Source organism: Urtica dioica, chromosome 9 (genome assembly GCF_054948205.1).
Source record: "Urtica dioica subsp. dioica isolate 48M chromosome 9, U.dioica_male_clone48M_v1_H2, whole genome shotgun sequence".
Taxonomy (NCBI): domain Eukaryota; kingdom Viridiplantae; phylum Streptophyta; class Magnoliopsida; order Rosales; family Urticaceae; genus Urtica; species Urtica dioica.
Genome location: NC_142764.1, coordinates 18700235 through 18716512, shown reverse-complemented (window position 1 = coordinate 18716512; position 16278 = coordinate 18700235). Strand labels below are relative to the sequence as shown.

The window sequence follows — 16278 nt, the reverse complement described above, 5'->3', positions numbered from 1 at the left end:
TGGCCATGAAACTTTCAAATTCCCGATGAGTGTATGCCTTAGAGGCACCGTAAAATTTCCACTTCACCTCATTCGTAATCCCATTGAAAGTAGTATTCAAATTACCGTGAAGATGGTACATGCAAAAACCATGATCACAGTTCGGAAATACTGTCTTGATGCCATTGATTATGCCAGCGTGCCTACAGATACAAATACTTGCTCTTCCCGTTCCCCAATTGCATCTTTCAATTTGGCAAAGAAGTAAATCCAAGTTTCGTTAGACTCTGAAGGACCAATACAGTAGGCTAGTGGAAAAATTTGTTTGTTTCCATCCATCACACACGTCGTATACAACGTTCCTCTGTAATAGTTCTTCAAATGAGTAACATCGACGATAATCACGGGTCTTACATACTTCCACCCCGTTCTCCATGGGCCGAGTGACATGAAAAAACTAATAAATACGCCACCCTCACCAGTGACGAGGTCAAATAAAGAACCTGGATTCTTAGTCTCGATCATGTACCTTAGCTTAGGTAAGAATGCGTACGACTCCATGGAATTGCCGTAGAGGGACTTTAGAGCCTGCTCTCTGGAACGCCAAGTTGTTTTGTAAGACATAGACACCCCGTAATCCATTTGCATGTAGTTCATTATCTCTTTCGGTTTGCACATACCCACGCTTGGATCAATACACTTATGCTTCACAACCTCTCCTATTAAAGTACTCGTTGCTTGCGGGTGACGTCATTGTCTTACGTTCAAGGCACAACTGTGGTCGTTGTCGAACCTAAAACATGAAAATTAAAACAAACTTAGTTTCAACATTAATGTCAATTGTTGACATCAGATGTCAACAATTGACATCAGATGTCAACAATTGACATCAGATGTCAACAACAGAGATCTAATTACACTATTTCAATTTCATACATAATTCAACAAAGAGAATTTACCTTCTAATTTGGAAAATGGGCGTGTTAGTCTTTCTCACGGCCCGGACAGCCCAATTACAATGCTCTCCCAGACAAACAACATGCAATGCATTTTTGTCCGAGTTCTTTGTCTTATACGTGAAGTTATTGTTTATGGCGAACAACATCAAGTGTTTCTGTAAAGTCTTTTTATCCTTGTAGAATGCATGTCGCTCAATAAATACGGGGGAATGACCATCTAAAATAATAGCATCATCCACGTTTGCGCCTTTCCTAGTAGATGAACTTGGGACGCTCTGTGAATTCGGCGTAGACGGTGATGAAGGACGGGAATTTTGTGAGGGTGAAGAAGGGGATTGTGGTGGAGGAGGGGAGTTGCGTGGTGGAGGAGGGGATCGTGGTGACGGAGGGGAGTTGCGTGGTGGAAGAGGGGATCGTGGTGGAGGAGGGGAGTTGCGTGGTGGAGGAGGGGATCGTGGTGGAGGATGGGAGTTACGTGATGGATGAGGAGAGTTTCGTGGTGGATGAGGGGATCAGGAATTTAAAGGTGGAGGCGAGTTTCGTGGTGGAGAGCATTTTCGTTGTCGTTGTTGTTGTCGTTGTGTCTCATAGTCTGACAACCTAATGTCATCCAATCCGAACGTACCACGAATTACCGAATCAGGAGTTGGAACCGAACCACACCCCTCCTCGGGTATGGATGGAATGTCGAAAACTCTTCTAGGCGGGTTTCCAACGCAACCACTATCACGGTTGTTGCGAGTGGATCCAACCCTTGGAGAATCGAGCCCGGATGGAATTTCATTTATTTCCAATATCAATTGTAATTTCTCCGTGTCATCTTCTCTCCTTTTCCTCAAATATAAATAACCTTCTAACATAGCGTCGTTGGTTATCTCAACAGGTTTCATGGCACCAGCCATCGCGTATGCAACACCAATGGTATGAGTGGATGGTGATTTGCCCAAATTCGCGTAAATGATTTGCATCAAACTAGCGAAGTTAACTTCATACGGCACCATGATTCCGAAAGATTCATTCTCATGATAACAACCAGGTTCAACCCAAGTTCCACTGTGCTTGAATAATAAATAGATAGCCACCATCACTGCGTACAAAAAGCATAGGCAAAGTTGTTAATTATTTGTTGACTTCAGATGTCAACAGTTGACGTCCACTATTGACATCTGAAGTCAACAATTGATGAACTCTGTTGACGATTTTATACTAACTGGTGAACATACCCAGACCAAACAAACATTTGAATCTCTTTAAACTATCAAAATGATATAGAACTTGAACTTTTTGAACCACGAAATGAAGAAATGCGAGACAAACCTTGTGTGCAAGCTGGTCTTGGACGACGATCTTCTGCACGGGCTGGTCTTGGACGACGAACTCGTGGGCGTTTGGGTCTCGTAGGCGTTTGGCTCTGCGTGACGTTTGGGTGTCGTGGGGTAGAGACGCCGAGGGTTTTAGAGACCGATGGAGAGAGAGAGAGAGAGAGAGAGAGAGAGAGAGAGAGAGAGAGAGAGAGAGAGAGAGAGAGAGAGTCATGGATTAATGTGAGATATGAGCGGGATATGGAGAGTTGGTGTGGGTTGTAAGAAAAATTTAAGTGAGGGGGTAAAAGGGTAGTTGCACATTTGAGTTAGTGACATTTTTGTCCAAATTATGGTTTTGGTGGGAAATTGAAAAAAGTTATGGTTTTGGTAGTAGATGAGGCAATTTCCCTATAAAAAAAGGGATTTCTTCGAACCAACATTGCATTTGCTTATAAAATTGATCAAAGCCTGAATCAAAATTCATCCCAGGTACGATTTCGAACTTTCATTAACTATTAATTGTTAACCTTCTTAAAATTACTTTGTTTTGTTAAAGATTTAGGGGCCGATGTTTTTAGGGTTTTGTTTCTCATATGAAAACGATAAAATACTCAAATTTTGTTTCTCAAGTTGTTGATTTCATCTGGTTTCATGATTTACAAGTGTTTATGCGAACAAAAAGAAAATGAATCTACATGGTTAGCATTACGATAATACAGTAAGGAATTAGGGATTTTAAGAAAGTACAGGAAATGACAAAAAACTCATGGTGTTTTTTTTTTTTTTTTTTTTTTTCCATAAATTCATGATAATTATGGAAATTATTGAGTTTCTGTTACGAACATGTTTTTTTTTTTTTTTTTTTTTTTAAATATTTTAAACAGAAGAATGACTAGGAAGAGAAGTGCCAGCAAAACACGTCTACTAAAATAAAATGAAAATCAAAGCAGTAAGTAACTTTTCAATTAATCTTCTATATTTGGATTCTCAGATTATTACGTTGTTCCTAATAATTTCTATCGATTGGCAAATTGAAAACTTTATGATTGATCCTAGTAAGTGGGAATAATTAGTTGTACCATGTTCGATGGAATGACTACTGCAAACCTAGCTCTCTATTCCGATGAACAAAATGAGCTCTTCAAAAAATGATCATTTGGAAAGTTTAGGCATATTATCGGAGATAATTTCCTCAAACACCGGTCACCTCTTAGTATTGCATCATGCAAAGTTTGAGTTTGACAATGCAAATGAACTATGGTTTACAATTGGTGAGAAAATTATGGTCTTCAACATTTACGATTTCGATTTGATGTCACTTTATTCCCAACAATTTTAACAATTTAGACAAAGTTCGTTGATTGCATGTGTTAATTGTTGTTTTACTGGCTTAAAACGTGACTCTATCCCATATCTAGTTGATCGACCACCAGTAATAAATCATCTGAAAAAAACTTTTTCAGTGAGACCGGAACTAACAAAGGCCATCATATTCTCAAACTGCTAAAGACAAAGTTAGGAGCAAATGACGAAGAGCGAGTGACGCTTTGTAATCTAGTTGTCCTTGAGAACATGCTGCTACCACAACAACGTCAAAACAATATCAAAGGAAAACATAATATGCTTGCAAATAATGAACAAATATTCTTTGGGAAGGGTGAGCTTCAATGCATTATGTGAAACTTTTAAAACTCGAAACACTTTGTGAGAGCTGATCCACAAGGATACAACCATGAAGGATTCATGCATTAATAGCATAGACGTATGAAGTTATTCCTAATTTTGCTGAACAATGTTTAACCATAAGAAACCAAAATTTCAGCATTCCACGACTACTTATATGGACGTATTTTGATAGTCCAAATTTTTGTGTTCTAATGAAGATTAAGAAGTCAACGGCAACAAAAACGCCATACACAACATAAAAGAAGGCACAAAAGAATGTTGATGAAGAAGGCAATAGTCAACCTTATTTTTCTCTATACATTAAAACAAGTTTAATGAAGATTAATGTGTACCGGTTGTTTTATTTTATATTGCGAGTAGTGTAAACCTTATCTTAAAGATTGATGCCATTTTGGTTTGTTGTCCTTCTTTTTGGGACTTATCCTTTTTGGTTTATGTTTTATTTTGGAACTTAAGCCAAACAAGTACTATGTGACCAAATTATTTATTCTATTTATAAATATCCAGGTGATGTGTTTTATATAGAAGTACTAAACTATATATTATCTATTTTATCTACTTATTCAGGTGATAAATTTGCTTTTGAATGAGTTAATAGTAGTTAATACTTTAGTTTGGTTCAGGTTATGACTGTAAATAGATACGCGAATATTTATATTAATTATCGCAAATTGAAGAGGTATGCACATTTTTCTGACTGGAAATCAGTTATTAGACATGTAAAACTATTTCTATTAATTACCATAAATACAAAAAGTTATGCAAATTGAATCAAATATTATTAAAGTAATAAAAAAACACAAAATAAAGATAAAGCCATTGCATATTCTTCATTTGAAATGCAAAATAGTCATAATGACCTTATTTTATTTTTAACAAAGAACTAAGCTTTGCAACACCTTTTGTCGTGACCCATACTCCGACAATTTCCACATCGTTGATGGTAAAGCTGAAATAACTCTGCCTTCAACCGGTACCTCTCCATTTTAGGCGTCCCAGCTTGATGTTTAATATTAGGCGCCTCAATTTCTTCGGTTTCAGGTGGCAACTCCCAATCAGCAACGTAGTTAATGAGAACCACATCTTGAGAAGACATGACTACAAAATTATCCTTGAGATAATAAAGTCAATGGATCTCAAATTCCAATAGTATAAGATAGTGGCTGCATGCGAGCATGAAAAATCTTCTAATTGCCAAAAAAAAAAAAAACAAGAACAAGATCTTTTAGCGATATCAACAATCCGGTGAATAGGTACATCAACAATTTCAAACTGATGCTTATTTGTGACATTAAACTAAAACGGATCACAAACATATCAGTAAAATCACTAAACTAGTGGCAAGTAATAACATCAATTATAAATAATTAACCATAATTAACATAAATAAAAAATATGTACACTTGCATTCATCTTCCGAGTATAATCTTTAGAATTAAATAGCATTCCAAAACCGAAATCAGTCAACCCATAGTGTATTTTTTGGAATAAGCAATCTTCTCTTATTTTACACGCGATTAATTTAAATTTAGAATCAAAGGACATGATTGGAATAAAAAGTAAGTCACATCAGCGTTTTCGGCTATATTTCAAAGAATCATCAAACTTTGACTATATAACTTTGACTATATACCAAAGATAGTAATATGCTCTCTCCAAAATTTTTTTACCCAGATTATGGTAATATGCTCTCTCCAATTTTTTTTTTTTAAACATAATTTTATTTTTCTTTTAGTTGAAAAACTAGGGGGCCGTTTGGTTTAGTTATCTAAACTCATTTTCTGTTTTTAAATTCTGTTTTCTGATTCTAATTTTTAAATTTAAAAAACAGATTTAGAATTACGTTTCAGAATATTTTAAATGTTTGTTTGATTATGTTTTTCATTCAATTGTATAGAGATAAAATAGAAAACAACTTTTCATTGTTTTCTGTTTTCTAAACAAATTTCAAAGAAAACAGAAACATGATTCTAAATCTGTTTTATGAATTTATAACCAAACAGTTTTTATAAAACTGTTTTCTAAAATTTAGAATCAGAAAACAGAAAACAGAGATAGAAAACATAACAAACGGGGCCTAGGTATTCTAGTAATATGCTCTGTCCAATTTTTAATTTATTTTTTTCTATTTTTTTTTTTTTCAAAACTCATATAAAGTCCCACAATAAATAAAAGCAAATCTTAAGAAATGAAAGTCCTCGTCAGCACACTGACCTCGTTTCACTTCCACTGCAGTCACTGCGACATAGCCGCAACCAAACACACACCAAAACAAATCAAGTCGCAGCAGAAAATCAAGAATCGACCTCCGTCAATGGAGGCCAAGCTTAGTGACGAAAACGCCCTCGAAACCCTAGCGATCCCGGCGGCGGAGGAGCCCGCTCCTCCGGCAGCGCAGGCTCTCTCCAAGCGCGCGCAGAAGAAGCTGGTGAAGCAACAGAAGTACGAGGTGAGAAAGGCCGAGAAAAAGGCTGCGGATAAGGAGCGTCGGAAGAAGGAGGTCGAACGAAAGCGGCAAGAGTGGGATGAGAAGCTTGCCGGAGTGCCGGAGGAAGAGCGCTCGGAGATCATCGAGTCGCGAAAGAATCTGAGGAAGGAGAGGATGGAGAAGAGATCGGAGGAGAAGGAACTGAAGATCCAGAGGCTCACGCAGGCCAAGATTTCCGGTCAGAACATCGTCATCGACCTCGAGTTTTCTCATCTCATGACTCCCTCGGAGATCAACAGCCTCGTTCAACAGGTTTTTCATGTCCCTAAACCTTGGTTGCTTATGGTTTCTGATTGATTAGCGTGTACGTGTGAGCAAATTTACAGTATTTTTGGTTGTTATTTATGCTTGTGAGAAGTGTTGTTTCAGTATAGCATAACTTGTTTTATTGGTCAGGCTATGATTTTCTTAGTGCTTTTTCAACTAATGACACAAACACAAATTAGACAGTAATATCATATCTAGTTTTTAAAGTCTGAGAACTAGTGAATTCAATGGTACATACTTTTATGCCTCTGTTATCTGACTAATGCTCATTGTACAAATGGGAAATCAAACTCTTCAATGTCATTGCGCAAGGATGTTTCTCCTCCGAGACCTAATTAATTCTTCTATGTTGAGAATAAGCTCTGATTGTTATAATGTTTATTAATCCCCATTGTTTGAATGAGAAAGCAAACTCTTTAATGTCAATGCGCAAGGTTGTTTCTAAGAGGCCCATAATGTATTAGATTTATTCTATGTTGGAAATAAGCTCTGATTGTAATAGAGTTGGATGAGTGTTAATTGATCAGTGCTCATTTTATGGTGAATTCAAAATTGGGGGGCTTTGGTTGATGTCGTTTCTGCGTTTGATAACAAAAGTTTGCAGATCATGTATTGCTATGCAGTGAATTCAAGGCATGAGAACCCGAGCCACCTTTGGTTGACCGGATGTGCTGGGGAGATGGGTAGCCAGTTTCAGAGGATCCCTGGTTTTGACAGGTGGGTAATCGAAAAGGAAGATCGATCCTATATCGAGGCTCTTCAAGACCGAAAGGACGATTTGGTGTATCTCACCGCTGATTCAGGGACTGTTCTTGATGATCTCGACCCCAAGAAAATGTATATCGTCGGGGGATTGGTGGATCGGAATCGGTGGAAGGGCATAACGATGAAGAAAGCCCAAGAGCAGGGCATCCAAACTGCGAAGCTCCCAATTGGGAATTACTTGAAAATGTCGAGTTCACAGGTAACGAAGTCGGAAATTACTTTCGACCAATTGAGCTGCGATTTCGTTCACAATTAACGTGTTGATGAATAATAATGATGAACTCAACAACTGGTTTAGAACTCCGATTGATCTCACCGTGTGTCTCTTCTTTTATTGTACTCCACAACATTTCTGTTTTAAATCCCCAGGTCCTCACAGTGAATCAAGTGATGGAGATACTCCTAAAGTTTATGGAAACAAAGGACTGGAAATCTTCTTTCTTCCAAGTTATTCCGCCGAGGAAAAGAGGTGAAGCCGATACAGAGGAATGCAAAGAGGGAAACTTGGAGGAAGAGGACCCAGAGAGTACCGGTGTAGATGCAAAAAGGCAGTGTGTCGAAGTTTCTCCGAGTAGTATAGAAGACGCCAGTTAAGGATTTCGAGTTAGATTTTTTGAAGTGATTTTGTCTCAAGACTTACATGACAATCAAGTTTTGTATCATTAAAGGTCAAATGAGTACCATATGAAGTAGATTCTTTGGTTCTATCTTTAGTTTTGAAATCAGTCATATAACTGAACAGAATTTGTCTCTCGGACTAAATCAAGATTTCAAATGCCGTTTTCCGTGCCATATCGAGGCTCTCATAATACTAAAATTACTGAAAGGCAGATGGAAGATCGAACAAAAAGGTGTGGTAAACGAAAACATATTTTTGAGATCGTTTATAGCATGAGCAAGTTAGTCAGCAAATAAAATATTAAATCATGATTTTTTTTTCTTCACATTGCGAGTATTGGATGGAGGAAATCATGGATGAAGGAGACGGAGAGTTTGCATAGCGGCTTCACGTGTCCTGATTCCAAATTTTTTTTTTTTTTTTTTTTGAGTAGGTCCTGATTCCAAATTTGAACGAGACTTTTTGCGAATTTCTGATATGAGCATAATAATGATGATTTTTATTATTATTATTATTGATTATTTCTCACGCGCATGTAACATGATAATTCTGTTTATTTTATCAACGTAAAGGGCTAATTGTACCAAAAATTAAAAGGTTGGAAATTGTTTTACTTTGAAATAAAGTTTAGAGGTCAAAATGCTTCAAACATGATAGTTTAGGGACCATTACGAAAAAAACAAAAAAAAGTAGAAAGATATTTGTTGATCAAATAAATACCGTAAATCCAATCGATTTTAATTGAAAATATAGTTAGAGAAGTAAAACTAAATGAAACGTTCTCACAAATCGCTTCCATAGCACAGTGGTAGTGCGTTCGCTTCGTAAGCGAAAGGTCGCGAGTTCGATCCTCGCTGGGAGCTATGTAGTTCAGTCCTCTTTTTTATATTCATTTTCTAAAAAAATTGCCACAAACCAAACGTCCGAAAATCACTCACAGTGACCGGAAAGCTGAGTGGATAAAGCTCTCGAAATCCATTTCCCACACCTAATTAAAATCCATTCAAACATTTTTCCTCCAAAATAGCACTACTCTTATTATAAAACAACCTTACTGACCATTCCAGATAACCAAGTCTCCCAAAATCATAAAAAGAAAAAACACACGACATTTTTCTTCTTGTTCATAGAATATCACTTAAACTGGCCGGAAAGCTGGTCCCCAGCGGCGTCGGAGCGTATCCCCTGTAAAAGACGCCGTTGGATTCATTTGGAGGGTTTGAAATACAATTTGGAACAACATATAATCGAGAAAAGGCAAAAAAGTAAAGAACTACGATTTTTTTTTTTTGATTGAAATACAATTTTTATATAAAGAACTATTGTCTGAAGAAAAGAGAATTTTTTTTTTTTATAAAATTTTTAAGGGAATTATTATATATGTCTAGCAGATTAACATTCATAATTCTAATATTACTTGTTTAATCGGAAATGTAAATCGATAAGTTTTTTAAACTTGTGGAACATGGGACCCACTTTATGTGCGTATATTAACTTGGATCGATTAGTTGAAATTTGAAAGAAGACCAATACATGAATGGATATGGTTTTTTTTTCCTTTTTTTTTTTTTAATTTATTTATTTTAAATTGAAGGATAAGAATCATAGGATATCAGTTTCTATTTTTCAGGATTTCTAAACAGAGAAAATTAATAGTCATACAAGACTCAGGATCGTCCCTTTATTATGAATAAAATCACAGCCCCAAATATGATGACAAAACAATTATTTTTCCTTGCATATAGTCCCGCGGATTTCGCACTTAAATACAGGAGAGCGAATTGAAGTTTTAGTTAGTTCGCATTAATTTGTATATATCTCAACCTATCATGTCAATAATCACCCTTGGTTACTAGTTAATACATCATCTTCTTTCAGACACTAACCACTCTGAATCACTCTAGATTAACCAGCCCCTAGCGTCAATGATACTTCACAAAAAAAACTGCCACGAAAATCTAAGCGTGGCTTAAAAAAAATAAATATAAGCGAAGTAAGATATGGTTCCTTTCTTATGAATATATATAAAATTGAATTTGTTTTTTTGTTTTGTTTTTTTTTGTTTTTTTTTTATCAGAATATAAAATTGAATTTGTTGACTTGGGATGAGTAATTTTGTTGTTGTTGTTGTAATATTTCGTTCTTTCATACATGAACCAATTCTAGAAACAAGCCTTCCTGTACATTACTACCATGTCTTACTCGGAATAAAATACCTAAGATAATTAAACACAAATAATAACTACTATTAAATTTAAGCATATGTTTATTCCGAATCAATGAAGAAGAAGATCTTATTAATACATTTGAAAAAAAGTACATCCGTAATATAATACCCGCCTTAACTAACTCCGATTTGAACCCTAAATTCAACCTAAACTCCGTAATAACACATGTTAATTTCCGGCTTACTGTGATTCTATACTTTGCTCTTGAATTTTGTACAATTTCTTGATTAATTTGAGGGACGAAGCCATGAAAATAGTCGGAGCAACAAATAATATAAAAAAGAAAAAAAAAATTGTCGTGAAGATTAATCATACATATATGTTTATACATATATACACACTTATATGAATATATCGATAATTCCTAAACAATATATTTAGTTGAACGAATGTAATGCAATTAGGACAAAAATAATTAGCAGTATTGTTTTTTTTTTTTTTTTGGAAGAATATATCAGAGTATTGTCTTATTACCCCTCTGAAATCCTTAAATTCAAATATATTTTCAAGGAAAATACAGCCCCAGCCCCTTTGCCAACGTTACCATATAGAATAAATTTCCATTGATTAATTTCCCAAAACCTTTCTCCTTTTGTGGAAGTCACGTTTATATGGAAATGTTAGGGAATGAACACATCTGTTCCCAACTTTCTCTAAACCCTACCCAACGGTCACCATTCCAAAACCACTATAAATACACACACACACACACACACACACACAAACAAACTACAATACAGTTATATTCAGATTTCGATTTATCAATTTATTTTATGAGTGAGAAAATGGAGGGAGAAGTAGGATCATCTTCCATTGCTGGTTCAGTGGTGGCGATATTGGCGGTGGCATTTGTGTTGCTCGTGTTTCCTCTGATGATGGGACCGGTCAGTGCTCCGTCGCCATCGCTTCTGATCTTTATCCCGGTCATCTTGATTATTGTTCTTATTTTGTTGTCACATGGCTCAAAGTAAACATATATTTATGTATTTCCTCATGATTATTTAAATTAGTTGTTATTGAAATTTTTTGCTACCATGTCACATGTGATGAAAGAGTAATTACGTCAAATGAGCCCTAGAGAATGATGAAGAAGGCTGGGCAGCGTGGACTAGTTTGGTAGATAAATGCTTGCAGATCATATATTATGTATGTCTTTCTATGAATATAGCTTTGAATTGAAGCCCCTTACTGTGTACAACGCATTTTCTGTTTTAAAAACTTCATATATATGCTTTTTTTTTTTTAATATATTCACTTCATTTATGTAGTCTGTTTAAATGTCTTTAATTGTATTTGATGAATATAAACATTGTTAATTAATGAAATTAATATTAGTAAATAAATCATTTATAATAAATCCATTCACATCTTTTCCCTCCAAAATTTCAACAAAACTTCCCTCTGATTATAAACTCACACGTCCCCAAATCATAAAAAAAAAAAAAAATGTACATATTTTTCAAATATCACTTAAACTGGCCGGAATGCTGGTCCCCGGCGTTGAATCCAAGATGATGCGGAGGAGGCACACCGGTTCCGGCACCGGAGGACGTCCCCGGCTGTTGGAGTAATAGGGCGGCGCAAATGGAGCGTAGTCGACGGAATATATATATATATATATATATATATATATATATATATATGTATATATTTAAGATTTTCGGACCGGAATCCTGATCCCTGGCCCGAAGCTTTTTTCAAATCTCTATTTCCTCAAAAATTGCAACGAAAACAGCACTACTCCTCTTATTATAAAAACAACATTACTGACCATTCCAGAAATTTAAGTCACAACTCACACGTCCCAAAAAGAAAAAAAAAAAAAACATTCTTAATTCCTTCTTCTTGTTCATACTCCAAATGAAATATCACTTAATCACAAACCACACGTCCGAATCCATTATTTTTCTTAAAATCCATTCAAACCTTATTTGACACCCAAAATAAGGTTATCACAAAGCAACCTTACGTACGTACTCATCATCATCATCACTTAAACTGGTGGTCTCCGGCGGCATTGAACCCAAGATTGTAGGGCCCGGGGGCAGCGGAAGACGTAGTGCCCCGGTAAAAGGCGGCGGCGCCGTTGGAGTAGTAGTCGAGGGATCTCTTGGGTGCTGGGGCGGCGGGCGAGGCGGTGCGGTCGGCCTCGGAGTCGCGGTAGCGGTGGAGGAAGAGGGTGAGGGGCTCGACGTAGTCGTCGAAGCCGAGCTTGGACATGGCCCACAGCACGTCCTCGGCGGTGATGGTCTTGCGCTGCTCGCGCTGGCACCGCTCGTTGGCCTCCCCAGTGATGAAGCTGATGTACTCCGACACGCACTCTTGGATCGTCTCCTTCGCGTCGTCCGATATCTTGGCGTGCGCCGGCAGGATCCGACGCATTATCCGAATCACGTTCGCTATCGGCATGAACCGGTCCTGCTCCCGCACCGTGCACTCCGCCGCCACACTACTCTCTTCTCCGCCGCCGCCATTCTTCCCGTTCCCCTGCTTGCTATTACCTTTTCATTTATATATATTAATCAACGTGGGTGCATGAGTCTCCGCTCGATCGTTGGAATACTTTAATAACCCAATTTCATTTATTTTGAAATAAAAATTAATAAATAATTAAATAAAATGATGACACGTCCTATTTTTATTAGACAGACGGAGTTCGATTTAGAGGACACTTAGTTAAGGAAACTGTGATTTTTTTTTTTTTTGCTAAAAGGGGACCTAAGGTCTGGAAAAAAAAAGAGAAAACTATTTAAGACTTATTGAGAGAATTATTTTGTATATCTAATATTCGTAGTTTTAGTATTGATATTTCTTGGTTAATTGAAAATACTAGACTTTTTCTTCAGTGCACCGTGCAAGTAAATGGAAAAAGTTATTTAAAAGCGAGAGTAAAAGTAAAACTTGGGTTACATGGGATGGGACCCACTTTATGCAAGTATGTAATATTAGCTTGGATCGATTAGTTGAAAACTTGAAAGGAGAAGAAAGACCAATATGTGAATTGAATAATGGACAAACCGAAATGCGTTATTTATTTATAATTTTTCTCTAAAAATGCGTAGAAAACGACAAGGTATTTTAAAACGGGCCTTAAATGAAGCCGGCCTTGAAATAAGAAGACAAAACAGACGTTGCAGATAGGCCTTGTTGCAGACCTAAATTTAATTACCAACCGTGTTTACAAACTTTATTATATAATATTTATATTTGTCCTGCTTGGTTTGGTGTACATACACGAGAATTTCCGTTTCATATATGTACAAAATTACACGACAACTCATTGACCTCAGCTACCACAGAGAGACCTATAAAAATATTTGATATATCTAAGATGTACTTTTTGTTTGACGAGATCTGATATATTTGATCTCCAAAGTTGAAATCACTTTGAAAACATAGAAAGTAGTAAACAAAAATGACGTAAATATTGTGTATATATATATACAAGACCTGATAGAGGGATGTGATATAATAGTATATATTTATACACACACGTGTGTTTATATAAATTATATTGCATGAGTGCCACATGTTTCATGAGGGGTCATATATTGCATGCATTCTAATTGCCACTTGTTAATAGCACTTGTAATTCTCTCCCTCAACAGAAAAAGTTTCTACGTACGGTTTCAAAACTCGGTACACCTTTTCAGTCCTATACTAGTCCTTTTTCGTTAAGCTACTTCTTACCCATAGGCTATATATGCCTTTCATTTTCCCATCTTATTTTCCAATTACATCGTCTTCTTTATTTTTCTAGAGATGCCAATACACAACTCATAACCAAACACCAATACATGAAGCAAAATTACTAATTTTCTAATCTCAGATATAAAGAGAATTTGCATGTCCATATTCAAGATTGAATTAACATTGGACTCACGCATGATGAATATGTTTAAAATTTGCGTGTGAATATATATTTAGACATACAAGTTATTAGGAAACAAGAAAAGGGAAGAAAAAAAAAAATTCAATGTCATATAGACCAGTAGTTGCTTAATAAACCCATTATATATTCAATGTATATATGTATGCATGCATGAGAAAATCGGAGCTAATAATAGATACATGGTATAAGATTTCCGATTCATGGATCTCTCGGTTCGAGAAATAAAAAACCAAGTCATACTGTCATTAGAAGAGTCACATTGTAGTAGAGACTTACCCAAACTGGTGTTGTTGGGGATCAAATTCTTGCGATACCCATGAAAACCTCCACGGTCCATTCTCTCTCTCTCTGTGTTTGCGTAGTGTGTGTGTATAAAAGAGCTCTGATTTGGAATAACAAGCAAAAAACACGCTTGTATATATATATGTATATTATATGGTAGATATAATCAGTTACATGTAGAGAGGTTGGAAAGTGTCGAACATTCATAGCCAGCGCAAACCAAGTGTGTGTCGTCGTGTTGGCGAGTTGCACGAGGACAAACCGGGTCATGCCAGACCCGATTGATGACGTCATCTCAACACTTTATTTTTTTCTTCTTTTTAAATTGAAGGATAGGATATTAGCTTCTATTTTTCAGGATTTCCTAAACAGAGAAAAATAATAATCATACAAGACTCAGGATAGTCCCTTTATTATAGATAAAATTACATCTGCAAATATGATTTGAACGCTTAAAATAACAATTCACACCACTTCCAAAATGAAAATTATGGGTTCAATTGCCACACCGACAATAACATTGTCCTTAAAAAAATGATCTGAATTAGGACAAAACAATTATTTTTTTCTTGCATATAGTCCACGGATTTTGCACTTTAAATGTTTTGTGATACAGGAGAGTGAATTGAAGTTTCTGTTTGCATTTAACGTGTATATCTCAACCTATCATGTCAATAATTATACATTTAATTATCATGGTTGATATATATCATCTTCTTTCAGACACAAACCACTCCGAGTCACTCTAGATTAACAAGCCCCTAGCGTCAATGATAATTAACTCTTAAGAGCTATATGTTAGGATTTGAACCCAAAATCTAACCTTAGAAAAATGAATCACACAAATGCAAAGACACATACTAATTTATAGTAATTCTTTTAATGCAAAAGCTACGTCCACTCTTGTTGCTACATGATTCTCACTAATACTTAAAATTGGGAGAAAATGTGTTTTCAATCTCTCTTGCACTCTACAACACAAATCTGCCCACATAATATTTTATAGAGAAAAAAATAGAGTTAACAGACATGTCTGAAATTCTCAAAATATCCTCGGCTTATCTCTTACAATGTAAGATCTTCAGTCGTCATCATCGATCAATCAGGCTCCACAGTTCAACAATCTCCCACTTGGAGACTAATCTATTCACATGTCTCCATCTGCAGCGGCGACTCCGATCCTCATACAATGAGTCCAACTGCAACTTCAGTTTGTCATACGGCATTGTCTTCGTCAACATGTCTGCTAGATTCTAACTCCATGCGATTTTCTCGAGCACTGACACTCCATCCTCCAAGGCCGATCAGATGAAGTGATATCCCAATTATATATGCTTTGTTATAGCATGATACACCGAGTTCTTTGCTGAATGGATGGCACTCTGGCTATAACTGTACAACGCACTATCCTTGTGATCCGCATTCAGCTTGCGCAGAAATGATTGCAACCATATCAAATCCATTGTAGCCTCTGTTATGGCTATGTACTCAAATCGTTCCGTAAATTATCGTCGTAAGGTTTTCGGTTTTCATCGCCGGTCAATTAGGCTCTACACCTCAACAAACTAAAAATCAATAATGATAGAGGAAGCGACACTAACTACAAGATAAGATAAGAAAGACCAACTCGTTTCTTCACTTAACACTAATAGTCGCTGTCAAGGTGTAGAGGTTCAAATGGGCTTTGTTTAGTGTCATAATCGATTTCAAATGTGCTTTGTTCGAGCGTGCACAACTGGATTGATGATGATCTCCACAATAATGGTCGACCATACAGGTCCGATTGATGAGGAGAAACGTGACCCGACT

The 16278-nt window shown here is 36.3% G+C and overlaps 3 protein-coding genes and 1 non-coding gene across 4 annotated transcripts; 3 read left to right on the top strand and 1 right to left on the bottom strand.

The window, feature by feature from the left end:
* Positions 1–6117: 6117 nt before the first annotated feature.
* Positions 6118–8140, top strand: TRM10 (tRNA (guanine(9)-N1)-methyltransferase-like protein). The gene is made up of 3 exons (XM_089624897.1): positions 6118–6668; positions 7288–7647; positions 7818–8140. The coding sequence occupies exons 1-3, from the start codon at positions 6243–6245 to the stop codon at positions 8040–8042; spliced, it is 1011 nt and encodes a 336-aa protein (XP_089481023.1). The 5' UTR covers positions 6118–6242; the 3' UTR covers positions 8043–8140.
* A 718-nt stretch (positions 8141–8858) lies between these two features.
* Positions 8859–8930, top strand: TRNAT-CGU (transfer RNA threonine (anticodon CGU)). The gene has a single exon. It is a non-coding gene; the product is annotated as a tRNA-Thr (tRNA).
* A 2150-nt stretch (positions 8931–11080) lies between these two features.
* Positions 11081–11266, top strand: LOC149385486 (uncharacterized). The gene has a single exon (XM_089626346.1). It carries the CDS (start codon positions 11081–11083, stop codon positions 11264–11266), a length of 186 nt encoding a protein of 61 aa, XP_089482472.1.
* Positions 11267–12284: 1018 nt separating this feature from the next.
* Positions 12285–14549, bottom strand: NF-YB6 (nuclear factor Y, subunit B6). The gene is made up of 2 exons (XM_089626345.1): positions 14464–14549; positions 12285–12796 (listed from the first exon to the last, which is right to left on the bottom strand). Exons 1-2 carry the CDS (start codon positions 14522–14524, stop codon positions 12285–12287), a joined length of 573 nt encoding a protein of 190 aa, XP_089482471.1. The 5' UTR covers positions 14525–14549.
* Between the last annotated feature and the right edge of the window lie 1729 nt (positions 14550–16278).

What these genes read in the sequence shown, in the direction of transcription:
- NF-YB6 (XM_089626345.1), bottom strand. Translation starts at nt 14,524, where the DNA reads ATGGACCGTGGAGGTTTTCATGGGTATCGCAAGAATTTGATCCCCAAC. An exon ending in CCCCAACAACACCAGTTTGG is followed by an intron (nt 12,797 to 14,463) that starts GTAAGTCTCTAC and finishes ATAAATGAAAAG; the next exon opens with GTAATAGCAAGCAGGGGAAC.
- TRM10 (XM_089624897.1), top strand. Translation starts at nt 6,243, where the DNA reads ATGGAGGCCAAGCTTAGTGACGAAAACGCCCTCGAAACCCTAGCGATC. An exon ending in TCAACAGCCTCGTTCAACAG is followed by an intron (nt 6,669 to 7,287) that starts GTTTTTCATGTC and finishes AAAAGTTTGCAG; the next exon opens with ATCATGTATTGCTATGCAGT. An exon ending in TGAAAATGTCGAGTTCACAG is followed by an intron (nt 7,648 to 7,817) that starts GTAACGAAGTCG and finishes TTAAATCCCCAG; the next exon opens with GTCCTCACAGTGAATCAAGT.
- LOC149385486 (XM_089626346.1), top strand. Translation starts at nt 11,081, where the DNA reads ATGGAGGGAGAAGTAGGATCATCTTCCATTGCTGGTTCAGTGGTGGCG.